The 17,193-nt window shown below is 37.1% G+C and overlaps 2 protein-coding genes and 1 long non-coding RNA gene across 5 annotated transcripts; 1 reads left to right on the top strand and 2 right to left on the bottom strand.

Moving 5' to 3' along the window:
- The first annotated feature begins 4,266 nt into the window (after positions 1-4,266).
- LOC148924281 (vesicle-associated protein 1-3-like) lies at positions 4,267-9,187 on the top strand. 3 transcript variants are annotated; one of them, XM_089059421.1, is made up of 8 exons: positions 4,268-4,570; positions 4,684-4,761; positions 4,847-4,930; positions 6,596-6,708; positions 7,359-7,436; positions 7,693-7,773; positions 8,400-8,470; positions 8,600-9,187. In XM_089059421.1, the coding sequence occupies exons 1-8, from the start codon at positions 4,525-4,527 to the stop codon at positions 8,889-8,891; spliced, it is 843 nt and encodes a 280-aa protein (XP_088915547.1). In that variant the 5' UTR covers positions 4,268-4,524; the 3' UTR covers positions 8,892-9,187. The 3 variants fall into 3 exon arrangements, with proteins under 3 accessions (XP_088915549.1, XP_088915547.1, XP_088915548.1); XM_089059422.1 differs by having other exon boundaries at positions 4,269-4,570; positions 8,621-9,187; XM_089059423.1 differs by lacking the exon at positions 7,359-7,436 and having other exon boundaries at positions 4,267-4,570.
- A 740-nt stretch (positions 9,188-9,927) lies between these two features.
- LOC148924282 (uncharacterized) lies at positions 9,928-11,321 on the bottom strand. Its single transcript, XR_016130822.1, has 4 exons — positions 11,084-11,321; positions 10,585-10,721; positions 10,428-10,509; positions 9,928-10,338 (listed from the first exon to the last, which is right to left on the bottom strand). It is a non-coding gene; the product is annotated as an uncharacterized LOC148924282 (long non-coding RNA).
- A 3,484-nt stretch (positions 11,322-14,805) lies between these two features.
- Positions 14,806-15,421, bottom strand: LOC148924283 (uncharacterized). Its single transcript, XM_089058657.1, has one exon. The coding sequence runs from the start codon at positions 15,219-15,221 to the stop codon at positions 15,048-15,050; it is 174 nt and encodes a 57-aa protein (XP_088914783.1). The 5' UTR covers positions 15,222-15,421; the 3' UTR covers positions 14,806-15,047.
- Positions 15,422-17,193: the final 1,772 nt, after the last annotated feature.

The raw sequence follows: 17,193 nt of genomic DNA on the forward strand, positions 1-17,193 counted from the left end.
GGAATTGACAATATGTTTTTTAAATGTTAATGGTAGTTTTTGGATATTGATATTGGAATTTTTTGGCTTGAGAAGCAATCACTTTTGTTAAAATGAATTATAAACATTAGGAATTTGTTTCAAGTTATGAAACATGGTTTTGCCATTCTCTCGGTTTACATTTTAAATGCATTTCATTTTGAACAGGTTTCCTTATGAAATGGTGTTGATTTGTTTCGTTATGATAAAGTGTTGTTATTCAGGTGGATTCTTTGTAGAGGGTTTGATTATGAAAGAAAATCCTTGCTGCGAAAAATTCATTGAAACTGCATAAATAAAAAATATTTTGACATTTGTTGTTTAAACATTTGAAAAAATAACAAAATTGCATCAATTTTTTTACATTCGTTGACATTAGTTAATAGATCCGTGGAGTTTACGCCGAAGAAGATTAATCCGGAGAGAAAATGTAGAATATTGATTTATTGAATGTAATCTCTTTCCAAACATGTGAATATTTGTATTTTGGGAGATTAGAGATAAATTAGGGACGATCATTGACTTTTCATGGAGTAAGTTGTTACAGAATATTATTGTTAGTGGTATGATAGTTTGGGAGTGAAATTAGGGACGTTTGTAACTGATGACACAATCTCAATCCATATATACCCCTGTTGACAGAATTGTGGCTATCTGTTGACATCGAAATTCAGCCTATTATTTAACCGTAGATCTAGCATAAGTAGTGGATGAGATTAAAGTTTGTAGTTTGTATAATAGATATGGGTTTGTATTTGATTACACCCCTGTAAAGATATAACTATAATTATTATTAATGCAAAGTGATGCGAGAAAAGATAGAGACTAATTTTGTTAAAACAATCTAAAACACAAAAATATGACTATTTTTTTAAACAAGAGATACTTCACTATTTTGTTTCAAAAGTTATACTAGTATTATGCATACATAAAAGGGAAGTATGGAAGAAATAACAAGAATATCATTTTAATTTTGGATATTGACCCTAAATATCACGAAATTTTCTAAAAGTTTGTTTTTTACACACGAACTTTAAACTTGACATATAATATCACAGACTTATATCTGTTGCATTTTTATCACCGTACAATCCGACTATATTAAAATGAGATAGATAATCATATATGCATTCTAGAGACTGTATAATAACACAACTACTCCCTCTATCCCGCAATAGGAATCTTATTTGGTTATAACACGGGTTTTAAGAAATGTAAAGAAAATTGAGTTGGATAAATTAACGGAGTATGAGTCTCACTTATACATATTAGTTTTATAATAAAATGTGAGTGAAATAAGTTGGAAGAATGTTTGGCCAACTCATTTATGATATATAAAAATGAAATATGACTCGTACTATGGGATGAACCGAAATGACAAAACATGACTCTTATTAAGGGATGAAGGGAGTATCATTTTTCAGTGATTACCATATCCCACATGTTGTGATGGTAAATGAAATATAGTTGGATTATGTTGCCGGTGAAAAAAAATGCAACATCTATATAGTTCGTGATATTATATTCCAAGTTTTGCTTTTTGACACGTCACCACACCCATGAATCCATGATTGATCGTAGTAGTAAAAGCATCCACGATGGCGGCTAACGCACCGGCTAGCCGATTCGCGTCGCTAGCCGGTCGGCTAGCCGAACCATTGGAATCGGCCAGCGCCTTTTCGGCGAGAAAATAAGCGAGCGCTCGCCGATGCGCTGGCTGCCATTGCAGGCTCACGATCGGCCAGCACAATTTTTTATTTATTTATTTTTGAAATTTTTTGAAACACTATATATACTCGATTTTAGTTTCATTTTCATTTGCACCACTTGTTTTAACGAGTTCAATCCGGCGACGAGCGGATCTCAGACTCCCACGATACCCGTGGGGTCTGGATGGGGGCAGATGGGCGGCTAGATGGGCCAAGGGTACAACAGTCCTTGGCAACAGTTGATGGGGTTGATGGCGGGCGCGCATAAGGGGATGCGGGGGGGGGGGGGGGCAAGCAACGCCGGGGTGGGGAGGTAGGCCCCAGATGCCGCAGCATATGCTACAACAGATGATGGGGATGATGCCGGTATGGCAGGGAGGGATGCAGCCCGGGATGCAGGGGTCACCGGAGGGGAAGGACACGGTCTATCGTCCCACTCTTGATTTTTTGACGGCTTCGTCTCACACGTCGACCCCAGTGGAAACGCAGTTCACTGGGGATCGATATCGGGGAGGCGGACATTGCCGTTCCGGCTGGGGAGTAGGTGGGGTAGTCGGGCCGCGCCGAAGAAGAAGAGCAAGAGGAAGAGCAAGGTGGTCGGCCAGTCGTCGCAGCCGGCTGTTGACGACACCCCCACACGGAGGAAGTGGACGGAAGAGGAGTACGTCGCTCTGGCCAAGGCGTGGCTGTCGGTTTGCGACGATCCGCTAGTTGCGAACAACCAGCGGATCGTCAACATGCTGGCTAAGATTAGAGCAGCCTACAAGAGGTACTGCCCGCACGGAAAGGACTAGAGCGGGGAGGAGAGCCGGAAGGGGTGGGAACGCATCAGGGTCGCGGTCGGCCGATTTTCGGGGTTGTATGCCAACGCCCTCCGCATGATGCGTAGTGGACAGACTGAGGAGGACTGCCGGAGGATAGCGGAGAGCCAGTTCCCCAAGCCGGGGGTTTATAAGGAGTTCACCTTCTGGAACTGTTATCTGGTGCTGAAGGACTCCGAGAAGTTCCGGGCGGGGGTTGACGCTGGGTGGCCTAAGAAGCAGAAGCTAAACTATTCCGGCGAATACAGTGGCAGCAGCGACGGTTCCCACGACCTCCCCCGGATGCTAAGGAGTTTCCGACCCCTCCATCGTTTGCAACCAGCACTCGCCCGGTTGGCCAAAAGCGGGCGCAACGGGCAGCGAGGGGATCCCCTATCGGCCCAGGAGGTTCAGTCGACAGCCCCCGCCCCCCTACTCGCGTACACCTTCTTCTCGCGTCAAAAAACGCGGGAGCAGATGTACACGGTCTTCCAAGATTGGAGGGCCGCTACTGACCCCACGGAGAAGAGGTTTCTTCACTCGATGCTCGAGAGCATGCGGGTCGATTTGGATGCCGCGAGGGCACAGATGCGGGCTCAAATGCCACCGATGTGGAGGTCCAGGGTGGCGGCGGCGAGGACGGCGGCGACGGCGATGAGGAGTAGAGAGAGGCGGGGCTCGTGTGTGGAAGCCCGATTTTTTTTTAATTATGTACTTTTTTTTATTTAAATGAAATGAATGAATTTTTCCCGTACATGTCTTGTAAATTTAATTCCGTAAATATAGTTATTTTTTAATTATTTTTATTGCGGCTAGTCTGTTGCTGGTCTTAGGCTAGCCTATTTTTGATTAAAATGATGATGTGGTAGGTGAATTTTTAGTGCTGATAACGTGATAGGAAGAGAGAGTGGCTAGCCTATGTCTGGCCTATTGCCATTATGAATGCTCTAATACTCTCAGCCGTAGATATCTCTTTTTATGTTACTGTTTTATTGGTGGGAGTAGGGATGTCAATGTAGCCCGCAACTCGTGGGCTGGCCCGAATAGCCCGCTAAATTTGTAGGGTTAGGGTCGGAAATTTCTAGCCCGATAAAAATAAAACCCGATAAGCCCGCACCCGATTAACCCGCAACCCATTAGGGCCAGACCCGAAAACCCGATGGGCTGGCCCGATAACCCGGTAAAATTTATATTTTTCATTTTTTTACTCCTAATTCGACACTTCGTTGACTAATTTTATGACATAGATAACTAAAAAAAGATAACTTTCAATTTTATGGTAAATATATAAATTATATATTGAATTTTTATTAATATAATAATTGTTATATAAATTAATCTCACTAAAAGAATATTACAATTTTTAACATGTATTAAAATTTCACGAAATATCACAAATATTAGTATTTTATGATTGAGTTTAAGCATATATATTAAATTTATCATAATTAAATATTTTATATTTTATAAATATATCTAATTTTCATCATAATTTATTGGATTGTTCAAGCCTTAGCCTTATCGGTAGCAACCCGATTAACCCGCCGGGCTAGCCCGAAACCCGAGCTTTTAGGGTTAGGGCCGAACTTTTATAACCCGAAAGAAATCACAACCCGGCAAGTCCGCACCCGATTGACCCGCAACCCGAGTAGGGTTGGCCCGAAACCCGATGGGCCGGCCCGATTGACATCCCTAGGTGGGAGTATCTGAGAAATTGAAAACTTGATCAAAGACGACTCACTCTTCTCCGTCTCCTCTGCAATTGCCCTTCCCTCCCACCACCTGCATTTTCCACACTTTTGACTTTTCTATTTTCAAATTCATACGTCTTCAGTCTTCAACTCTGTATTCGAATTAGAAAAACTATTAGGTCCTTTTCTCTCAATATTCTTCAATGTCTTTGATATTTTCCCCAATTTCTACCTCAATTCCTCTGAAATCCCCCAAAAGGGATAGGGTTTCACCGCTGTTTAACCTTACGCCCATCATATCTCCAAATGCCGCTTCTACGCGTCCAACCTCGCAAGAAGCTCGTTTTTCGCTGTCAGTTTTTCCTCCTTTGCCTTTTGTTTTCTGCTAATTCAGTCCTCAGCTACCTATTGACCGATTTCTCCGTCAATCTGTTGCTTTCATTTGTGTAATTTTAATTTGCTTAGTTGAGCGGAGGGGGGATCGGAGAGCTTATTCTACATTTCGAATATGGAATGACTCCCCCGAATTGATTGTTGCTTTTAAGGAAAGTCATTTTCCTCTGTATTGTTCAGATTATATCATTAATTTCAGCTTTTATCAGTCGTTTTATTTTCTGTGATTGATTTCAGGTTAAGACCACAGATCGCCTGAAGTTCAGCGGTAGTCCTATTTATGGAATTCTGATGCCTAGATCGCATTGTGATGTAGATGGTGCTTAAGTCTAAATTTCTTTACTATCAATATTCTAAGCATACTTCATCAATATTTTTGTAAATTTCTATGATCCTACTTAGGTGGTTTTTTTGGCTAAGCTTATAGGTAGCCGTTATGCTCCAAAATATTATACAATGCTTGAAGAGCTTAAAGTTATTGAAGTGCTTGGGGGAGAGAATTGTGAGTTTAGAGTGAGAAAAATTATAGATAGAGAGAGGAAATTGAAGAGATGAAATTGAAGGGTATATGATGGTAAATGACAAACCATAGTAAAGTTACTTTTGTTAAGTAGTTCATAACATGATTGTTTGCTTGTAAGATTATGAAAAAAATAACTTGAATTTGAGGAACTTTTAAGTTGTTTAGAGCTTAGTTTTGCCAAAACCTTAACAATACCTTATCTCAACATTATCTTAGACTTAGAGTCTCAAGAAAGAAAAGAAGGGTCCAACTTAATCTTATTAATTCGATTTATAAGCAGATGATAGAATGGAGGCTAATATTACCCACGGATGCTTTTGGATTTTACTTATTAATGGAAATGTTATTTTCATGTACAAATGTACAATCCTCCGTAGTGGGAAATAAAATGCAGAACATGTGGCTGTAGGGTAGAGGCTTAAGATACAGGCTAGTTACATTCGTATCTTGACTTTGATCCGTCCCAAGGAAGATGACCCCTTCCTTGGGCGGCACGGGATTTTATGCAACTTTATTTTGTGTGTTAAGTGGAGAGAGTAAAGTAAGAGAGAGGGAATAAAGTAGAGATAAAGGTGTTTCCATTTGTGGTAATGGGTCATCTTGGTTAGGAAAAACCAAAAAGGAAAGTGAGTCATCTTCAATGGGACAGGTGGAGTATTTCTTACTGCATAGTTGATCAAGCAAGATCACCTTCGGTGGCAAAATGATTCTCCATAGGAATCGAAGGTTTAGTCACAATGACCAAAAGAAGTCACCAATCCTCTTAGTAGGCATAGCTAATTCTTCTAATCCCTCTGTAGAAATCATGACAACCCCCCGTGAAAGGGTGTTGGTTTCTACAATACCATATTAATAAATTTGTATCTCTCTTTCATTATCTTTGCTAGGTTAACCAAAGATGTCTTTCCGTGTATAAAATCCTACACTTTGAAATCTACCACTTAAGTTACTTAGAGTCCTGAGGCTTTGAGACAACATCTTTGCCTGAGATATGTACTTAAGGAATTAAGGAGATTAAACTAAATAGTTGGGAGGTGTTAACTCTTTTCAGAGGAAAGAAGACTCTGGAAAATTTGTTGCACTAATAAAGCTGTTAAGTCAATTCATAAAAAAAAGAGAGCTGTAGGAGAAAAGGTTGAATTCGGATTTGCAGGATACCTGGAGTGTTTATTTTGGTGGCTAAGGTGAACAGTATCTAGTTTTTGTATGGATATTAATGGGCTTAGGGTTCTGTAAGGATGTTTCACCATGTCTGAAGCAAATATGCTAGTTGATAAGATGTGTTGGTGGAAGATAATCACTAGCATCAAGTTGTTTTGGGAACACAGAAATGAAAAATCTGTGCTTACATTTTATTCAACTGTTATATGATTTCTAGTTTTATTACTGCATCTTTTTCGTGAAGTCATGTCTTGATACTTCGATCTTTCTGATTATTTTTTCTTTCTTTCTTTGCACTAGTAACTGTACACGGTCAAGTGGAGGCTCTCTTTAACATGCAACATGCGGATAATGTTATTATAAAAAGTCTGAGAGCAAGCAAGAGTTACACTGTAGAAAGCATCCAAAGCCTGGTAATCATATATTATTGAGAAAACTATCCTGTGTCTAGAATGTTCCTGTTTTACTTTGGATTCGTTGAGATATCCAGCGCCCACTGAGAATATTTAAGCCAAGGTTCTTATATAGCAAGGGTAATGGGAGTAAGGAATTCCGCAAAGAATTTCTGCTAACTTTCCCGTCTGGGGTTGTCTTATACTCCCTCCGTCCACGAATAAGAGTCCCGTTTTTCCATTTTGGTCCGTCCACGAATAAGAGTCCCGGTTTATAATTACCATAAATGGTAAAGAGACCTCACATTCCACTAACTCATTCCTCTCACATATCATTTAAAACTAATATATACAAGTGGGACCCCTATTCCACTAACTTTTTTCCACCCACTTTTCTTAACACTTCTTAAAACCCGCGCCATTTAGAAATGGGACTATTAATCGTGGACGGAGGGAGTATCTGTTAGTTCTTAAATTATGCAGTAAGTTGATGTGTTCACAAAATAGGAGTAAGCAATTCTGTAACAATCTTATGCAGTAAATTCTCTTGCATCCTAATTGGAGTTCTAAATGTTTTGCTATTTCAAAAGAAAATGAGGTGGATTATCACATGCCTCTTCTTTAGATGATTGTACATTTATATATCCTTTGAAATCTTTCTTGGGCTGTAGTTCACAGAACGAAAAGATATCGAAGATTATAAACTCTCAGTGGCGTACGCTATGGATCAGATGCCATCAAATTTTGAGGTTTTCTCTTATTTATGCATACCAAATTTTCTGTGTACTTATGCAGTAAATTGACTTGTTCACTAAATAAGCATTTCTGTAAAAATAAGTCATTGTATTTATCCATGGTTAACTGCGCATAACCTTGATCTCTTGCATCCTAATTGGAGTTGTAGATGTTTGCTATTTCAAAAGAAAATGAGATGAATTATCACACGCCCGTTCTTTAGATGATTGTACAATTCATATATCATTTGAAATCTTTCTTGGGTTGTAGTTCACAAAACGAGAAGATATGGCCGGAGATGAGAAATTATCAGTGGTGAACGCAATGCATCAGAAACCATCAGATTTTGAGGTTGCTTACTTTTCTATCACTATTTCTTCATTGATTTGTTTATTCTACAGATTGTATATTCATTTACAATGCTGATAAGGAGTTGAAAGCAGGTGACAGAAGTGCTCTCGAAAAGAAATATATTGCACCTTGTTTAATACATAGTATTTTTCTTTTTCGAGGAAAGTTCTCTTTCCTATAAGGAAAGCTTCGGCCAACAATTGCTGTTTAATACACAGTATTTTTCAATGAAATCCCCTCATCTAACCTAAAGGATTATATATAAACCTATCAAGAAAGACTGGAAGACAATAATTTATTGAATATAATGTGAATGATTAGAAGTTGCATTTGTTGTCTTTCTATGTAATAGCTACTAAGTAGTAACTGATCACTACTTAGCCATTGTCCTTCCCTTACTTATTCTCCACCACTCCATGATCAAGAAACTGCCCAGCAAGTAACTCCTTGCATTGCAGTTTGAAGGTTCAGTTAACTAATCACTATATGGAGATTGAATCTCACTTCCACCTTGATTCCTTAAAAGAGTTACTTATAAGCTTGCAATAATGCAATGTGAACTCCATTCTAAGCATTATTATTATCATCCATATCTGATATAATCAATTTCATGGCATTTGTTGAAGATTGGCATCGTCGTTCTACTCACATGCTTGGCCTTCTTGTACTTTACGACGTTGATTCTATCACACATAAGGTATTCATCTACTGCTTGACATTACACATTTGTAATTGTTGCATCCTTGCTCATATTCATGAAAGTGGTTGGATACCGGAAATTATGCATTGTTGGAACACTAACATTCAATAATCTTGGATATTGCATGTTGACAAAATCCTCTAACAGGGCTTTAATATCTTTGATCACAATATTGGTGGTAAGGGTGGGTCTGTGGATGATGAGAAGTAAGGCTTTAGATGCTGCAGAAGAGTGGATTAAGAGTACTCTTCTTTACTTAAGCTTCTGTTTTCTTGCCGCTATCAAGGAGTATGTTCTTGATCTGTGTTGGAGGTGGCTTAAAGTCATCTATAATGCTTTCCCTGGCCTATGTGATTCTCTGTATTTGTATGTTTTCGGGCCTCAAGTGAGAGGACAGCGGCCGCGTCGCAGATATTAGTTTCAACTGTGAAATTACATGGTGAGTTGACATGGAACTCTACGGGCCTTTATGATGGAATACAATAAGGAGAGAATGAAATGTAGATGAGAATGAAATGAGGATGAGAATGGAATGGTGATTCCATTCCATTCTTGTGTTTGGTGAATATAAGGAATACAAATGGAATGAAATTATGTAGCGTGTGTAAAGTGTGCATATAGTCTATGAAGTGTATATATGCAATGTGTGTAGTGTATGCAATGTGTGTGAATTTGATAATAATTGTAAAATTTTAGCTTTATTATTAAATTTAATGTGTGTGAATTTAATAATAATTGTAAAATTTTAGCTTTATTAAAAATTTTAAAAATTAAAAAAATTAAAAAAATTGAGTGATACTCCCTCCGTCCCCGATTAGGAGTTACAGTTTGACCGGGCACGGGTTTTAAGAAATGTAAAGAAAAGTTGGTTGAAAAAGTTAGTGGAATATGGGACCCACCTTTTTATATTGGTTTTATAATAAAATGTGTGTGAAGTGAGTTAGTGGAATGTGGGACCTACTTACCATTTATGGTAAAAATGAAGTGTGACTCTTAATGGGGGACGGAGGGAGTATTAAATTTAAATATAATATTAATATATTTTGTAATTTGTAATTTGTTAAAATCCTAAATAAGAAGAAAAAAGAATGAAATGGAATGGTCATTCAATAGTTAAATGGAAGGAATGACTATTCCCATGGGGAATAGAATGGTAATTCCTAAGAAAAATAAAATACCAAGAAGGTAATATCATTTCATTGTTAGCTTGAACGAGATGATCAGATTTCAAATCCCAACATTGATTCAACAATGTTAGCTTGTGTTATTAATTTCATTGTTAGCTTGAACGAGATGATCAGATTTCAAATCCCAACATTGATTCAACAATGTTAGCTTGTGTTGTTATAGAAAATGCTCAACTTAGATGGGAGGAAGGGAGCATGTTAAATCCCTTGTTACGTTTCTCACATTAACCTCAAAAATAAATTTTAAGAAAGGTAAAGAACAGTAAGTGAAAAAAATTTGGAATGTAAGTCTTATTTTTATATTGTAGTTTCATAATAAAACGTTAAGAACCTTAGTTCTCCCAGACACATCTCAAAACCAGCACGAAGTTGAAAGGCTAAAAATAATATGGTTTTGAGTTGGAATGATAAGAATTATGGTAGGTGAAAGAGGACTATGATATGCAAATGCTGTAGTTGCCTACTCTAATCTTTCTCCCCACCAGCAACGGCTCATTGTTCGAACGAGCCCAAATGATTGGACCAAGAACCTTTTCACACAGCTCGCGAGTGAATAATTTTTCAGTTTCTTCTGTCCAATATTATCTTCACTGGCTGTTTTGGTTTTGTGAACGAATTGCACTTCTCCCTGGACAATGACTTGTTTTATGCAGACGTCAATTGTAAATTTCTTGGATCCTGCACAAGAAGGCTCACAATGTAACACATGATGTTAATGAAGCTTAATGCGTGCTAGCGTTGCTGCACACAATGAGATCGTTGCTAACCTGCCATCTTTGAAATAATCTGCGTCACTCTGCTTCGGCAGTGAGCACACCCCAGATTGGCATCAACAGCTATAACCTGGAACTGCAAGAAGAAGAGTAATATAGGAAGGTACATTGTAGTATGAAAGACTTGAGAGATAGAGAGATATATACATACAGTAGGGAGAGAGAGATTTGCAGCAAATAGAAGAGCTTGCTTTCCCGAATAACCCATCTTGATCATACACGAATCAAGCTGTGTTGCTGTAGTCTTGATTTGTGTCACAAGTAGTATAATTCATTACAAAGAAGAGTCTGATATAAATGCAAAGCATTTCATTCAGAATAAAATAAAGCATTTATTTATGTATAAGCACGCCTGTGAGATTAGACAGCAAATGGATTTAAGTAATGGATTAAAGAAAGGGATTAAGCAGCATAGATTTCGTCCATACTCTATTGGCCTGATGGTGAATGCATGTTACAGCAACCAATAACCAACTTTAGCAATTAAAAGTGAAGTAATTAGCTGTTAGGTTATCTACCACTAATTATTATTAGTATTTCCAAAGATAAGGTAGTCAGAGGAATTAGTAAACAAAACAATGAATTAGTATTAGTCTCCATCTAGAGGCGTGGGTGTAGAGCTGTTAACAAAAGAGGATTAAAATACTTACAAAAACCAAAATTAGAGCATCCACAATGGCTCGATCTGGACGATCGGTCGTCGGCGACCTCGTCCCCCCATTGCAGGCCGACAAACGAGGCAGACTTTGCCGGCGGTTATCGAAGTTGTAAACATTCTACCTCTTCTGCGGGAGGATGTCCAGATCGCCGTGGCCTCCCATGACCACAGGAAACCGGAGGTCAAGGACATAATTTTTTAATTTCATAAACATTTTTTTTCTATTATTAAAGGACAAAATGTTCCAGTCCAGGACTAAGACTAATTCTATATCATTATATCTTAAAATGAGTGGATGAGATTAACAAAAGGCTAAAATAGTCAATTTGTTATAATTAACAATTTTTACAAATTTTTATATCAACATATTGTATTCCAAATATCAACACAGTTTTTTTTTCATATTGTACATGCATTATATTGAAATTTCTCAATGCATTTATTGATATAAAATCTGCTTATCAACATATACGAAAATTGAAATAGAAGTTATATCTTCACATCCGATTATCATTGGAACATATGTAATTGAGATCCCGTTAGAATCCTTATAAAATTACCTTTGATTTGATATATTTTTACCAAAAAATAATATAAATCGAGAGAGTTACATTAACATGATTTTAAAGAGAGAAAAAGTGGTTAGTTTTAACTACTATATATAAGAATTAACATTAATACCTTTTAGTTTATTTATTTAATAATATTTAAATTTAAAATATAATACACTTGGTATTATTTCAACCACTAAATTTCTTAATCTAATAACTAAGAATTGATTTTAATTTTAAATTAGTAATTGATTAACAATTCATCACAACCATACATACTAATAATCTACTCATTATGATGAATGAAAGTAAAATATAAAAAATAAATTTTAAAAATAATTTTACATATTTGGAGAAGTATCTAGGTGATACAATTAAAAACATATCAAGACATACATAGACTATGCCGTGGTTGTTTGCAATGAAAATATCATCACCACGCCGGTTTTATAGATTTTTTTGTAGTGACAGCCATAGCAGTAAATTTTAACTTTTTAGCCCATTTACCCATGGCCCAGTCCATTTAGTCACATAGCCCGGCCCATTTACTCATATAACTCGACTCATATTCGAATTAAAAAGAGATTAAAATAAAATAATCCAAATATAAACCCTAACTCTTATCCCCTCTCACGGAAAATCAACCACCCCAACAACGGCGCCCACCATTGTCTATGGCTGGCCCGCCCTCCTATAGATACCCCAAGCCTCTGAGGATGAGGATGATTATATTATTGAAAACGATGACTATTGGATTGATTATATACTTTATACTCCCTTCGTTCTATAGTAATAAAGTTATTTTTTCTTTTTATTAAAAGTCAACACATTTTTTCATACGTTAAAAAAAGTAAAAGAGAAATAGTATTAGTAGAATATGAAGTAAGAGAGAAGTTGTCAGAAAACCTTTTTTTTTAAATGTGCCCTATTCTTCATGTACAATCAAAAATGATAAATGTGTCTTTATTTTTCATTTAACAAAAACTTGTATTGTACTATCATTCTAAATGTGTTTAACAAAAATTGGTATTGTACTATCATTCTAAATGTGTTTATTTAACAACTTCAAGTAAAATAAAATTTCTGATAAAAATTGAAAAGTTATGAAAATTAAGATAAGAAAGTAAGTATATGAAAATCAAGAAAATTAGATAGCATAAATATTGGGTTAGTTTAAAATCAAAATTAAAAGAAGTTGAAAATATAAAAATATCTAGATCAAACCAAAAATACCCCCTATTTTCAATCCTAATTTCCCTGCCCATAGACCTCTGATTTTCCCTTTATCGATTAATCAATAATTGAAAGATCTGCTGTGTTCGAGTGTTGAACTACAAGTAGATCTTCTCCGGACTTTTGTCTCAACATTCACTGAAAATTTAACATAATTATATCAATATCTATAATGCATAACATGCTGCTTAGCTTTGGGGATGCTTGGATGAGTTCTAAAACTGAAAATTAAATCTGTCATTTCTATCTTCCCATCACTGTCTAAAATGGTAAAGTAAACACCACCAATTTACAACAGCAAAATGAAATTCTTCAAATGCCATGAATAGCAGATCTAAATGCAAGTGAAAATATGTTAAGACAAAGCCAACTAAATCTGAAATAGGAGATTACTTGAGAGGTGTAAACTGATGTAAAACAAACAAAGAGTTCAAAGGAATTAAGAGTCTCAGTTCATAAACACAGCAGACCAATTAGTAGATGAGGCAATAAATTGTAAAATTCCAAAGCAATGAATGAATTTCAAGAGGATGAACCAAATCATACTATAAATTATAAGCACCAATTACTCCACTAACCATGCTTTGACTCACTTACAGGCCAAAAGCATGTAAAACATATATGTAACAAGAATTTAAAGGAGTGCATGTCTATTTTCATTCTCAGAATCTGAATCCAAGGATAATGTATAATCTCATATCATATGACTAGTAATTCAAAAGCATTTTCAATTTTCGTTCATCTAAATTACTAATAATTTCCAACCAAAACTCGACAGCAATGTTCTAAAGCTTTTAAAATCAACATCCTTCCAGAAATATATTTACTAGCAGTAGTTACTAAAGAGTAGATGTATCCACAGATACGTGGCGAAAGGAAAGAAATATAGTACAAAGACAGTTTACTTAAGCCTAAAAATCCATTTCCACACCATCAATTGATAAATTTCCCCAAGACTGAAACTATAACATGTTTCTACCAGAGGCAAACTAACAGTCGAACAATGGACTAACTGTTAGTTGCTTCTTTTTTTTGTATCTGATTAAGTTCCATAAGGATATGAAGCAAAATACAAATACAAGGTGATGGTTCCACTAGTTAACCTATGTCGTCAAGGTACACCTTTTTTTTTTGTTAAAGTCCAACTCCCCTTAATATTAGAAAATTCTTCAGTCATTAGCTAATGCATTTCCATGTCATGTTATCTTCAGTCATCAGATTCTATTTTCTCATCTAGACCTCAACAAATAAGATAAGAAAGAAAGGGGGGGGGGGGGGGGGGGATGTTTTTGTGGTCATGCTTATCCGACTCAAGAGTATATCTTTTCAGTCCCCTGAGCATGTGCATCAGTTTAGGATGAATTCCAGATACTGTAGATTGATTGCTTACATACCTCAATAACATTCAAGGTGACAGAGATATAACATAAGCTTTTAGTTCGGTGATTATTAATACTAGAAGCAACGACAGGCTAATTTTAAGGACAAAAATTATAGTGTTGGCTGATAAGATTATGACATCTCCCTCAACGACACGGGATCGACAAGATCTCAAATGGATAATATACGAGCCAAAATAATTCCATTCCTCAGTGGAAAGCATTAATATCTGTACCTTCTTAGAGTATCTTTGTAATCTAGATATTAATCACCAACAGCAAAATGCTGAAACACAATGACAAACAACCGATGCAAAAGCTATCTGATTATTAATCCTTACATTTCCCCCCTATGCATTAAAAAGCAGCACCAGCAAACAGATAGCAGCTAAAGGGATGACAAATCAGAGAAACAACTTTGATTTATAAGGAACTCCACTAAACAGTTTGCAGTCAAAGAGCACCAAATTACAAATGTTAGATCGCCAAACAGCAAAGAGAAACAGCCAGGCATTGCATCCCAGATTCCATTCAACCATTTAGATGCAATCAACCAGAAATTCCCTTCACAATTGAATTGATTGAGCCTCAATAGTGAACATGTAAAACAGTAACCACCAGAATCTTTATAATCTCAAAGCCGCAAAAATTTCCAAGCCTTATTCTAAAAAAGATCAAAATGAACCCTTTAATTGCATAAGGATATCTAAAATGTGTGTATAAAACTAATAGGCAATACTACAAACAGTTAGTGGGCATCCGAAAACCTCACATTGAAAATACCAACTTTACTCTATTCATCATCGTCGCGCTTCTTGGGCTTGCGGTAATTCTCCTCGATGTGCTTGGCGATCACAAGGCCTGTGTTGAAAAGCTTACGAACATTAGGAACGTTGTAATTCTGGGCAATGTAAACTCCGCATGCTGTCCCCACAATGAATGAGAAGCCGCTCTTTATGATGCCCATTTCCTCTTCGGCTCTTCCCTTTTTCCTCAGATACAGATTTTCTGAAGGTGGAGACGAGAAAGGGTTACAGTCAATAATTCTTGCTGGGAAATAAAATTCAGTAATTGAAACGCGGGCTCGGAATCACAAATTAAATCGAATTTTGTTTCCTCTCAACTAGGTAAAGGAAATAGATTTAAATGAATCAGATCATTATTCAGCTTATTCAACCTCCAAATTAATCGTACAAGTGTTTTTAGTCACTTCTTTCCATTTTTTTTTGGTAAAGCACTTCTTTCCATTTTAATAAATTAAATAATCTTATTTAAACGTCATATATTTTTTTTGTTATTAGATTAACGGTGTTCACCGGCGGGCTCAGTGATTATTTCCCGTGCTGATTTGTAGCCATATCGAAGGGTGAGACAACTGACCTAAGGATTTAAAGTTGCTCCATATCCAAAGGCAGTGATCGATAGTGATCAATTAGGGTAAGGATGGACAAGTTTCATGTCACTCAACTACACTCCTTGGGTTTGGATGTACTCCACCTATCTCTAAAAATTTGTAACTTATTTCAATTTTCATTCGTCCCTAAAAATTTGTCACCTTCCACGTTTATCATTTTTTTTAGTGTACCCTAAATTCCACTAACTCATTGTCACTCACATTTTATTATAAAACTAATATATAAATGTAGGTCCCACATACAATTAATTTTTTCAACCTACTTTCTAAAAACCCGTGTCTGCTCAAAGGGTGACAAATTATTAGGGACGGATGGAGTAGTATTTTAAAAGATCTCAACTTGTGGCCGCTGAATTCACCTTCACCTTGCATTTAGGGTCTTTAGGTGCCTTTTGTCTAAGTCGGACAGCTCCAACGGGCTCAACATAGACGTTCCCACCTATGTGGTCACTCGAAGAATTGGCCATTGGAGTCGTGATTCGCTCCCTTCAGAATGCTATTAGCTTCTTCATTGCTCACTCATATTTCTTACCTTCTTTGTCGCGATAATGAATGATGGATTTTGGCCATCTAACATTGTTAGGGGGTGATAAAGACAATTTGATGTTTTTTGGGTTTCTTTTTAATCTTCTATATTTTTTTCTATTTTCTTTTAAATTTCTAGGGTTTTCCAAGCACTTATAAATAATGTGTCTCATTGTTTTGACTATGATTTATGATTTGCACCCTCCGTCCCAAAAGAATATGTACTTTGGGTTTGACATGAGTTTTAATGTAAAATTGGTAAAGTAAGAGAGATGTAGAGAGAAAAAAATTAAAATATTGTTAATGGAGGATGAGTCTTACCTCATTAGAGAGAAAAAAGTTTCCAAAATTAGAAAGTGCTTATTCTTATGGGACGGAGAGAGTGTAATACTCTCTCTGTTCCATAATAATGGAGACATTTTGCCATTTTGGTACGTTCCATAATAGTGGAGTCATTTACCTTTTTAGAGAATCAACAACGGTGGACGAGCGACCGGCAAGCCGCTCGTCCGTCGCGCTCGTCAACCATTAGGTGCGGCGAGTGGCTCACGGACGAGCGCCCGTCCGTCGTTTTTCACGCTCGTCCTCGCGCTCTTCCACCACTGTGGGTCCCCGACGGACGAGCGCATGAACGTCTGTGTATTTTCGATCCTTTTTTGCAATACTCTATATATATGGCTAATTGCACTTCATTTTTATTTGCACCACTTGTTTTTACGAGATTCTCTCTGTCTCTCTACTTTTTGTTCAAGATAAATGGAGCACGACAATGACTCTCCAGTCACGAGTGAATCCCAAACTCCAACGTTCACCGTTGGAGTTGGAATGGGCGGGAACGCCTCTGGGATGGCCGGCATACATCCCCAAATGGTGGAGATGATGCCCCAAATGCAAGGGATGATGCCCGGGTACTACAATATGTACCCGTGGGCCGGGATGGCAGGGATGATGCCCAAAATGGCGAGCGCCATGACGGGGACGAGCGGGGTGATGCCCCTAG

Source organism: Salvia hispanica, chromosome 5 (genome assembly GCF_029641045.1).
Source record: "Salvia hispanica isolate PSC_SH4W2 chromosome 5, Shi_PSC_v1, whole genome shotgun sequence".
NCBI classification, from domain to species: domain Eukaryota; kingdom Viridiplantae; phylum Streptophyta; class Magnoliopsida; order Lamiales; family Lamiaceae; genus Salvia; species Salvia hispanica.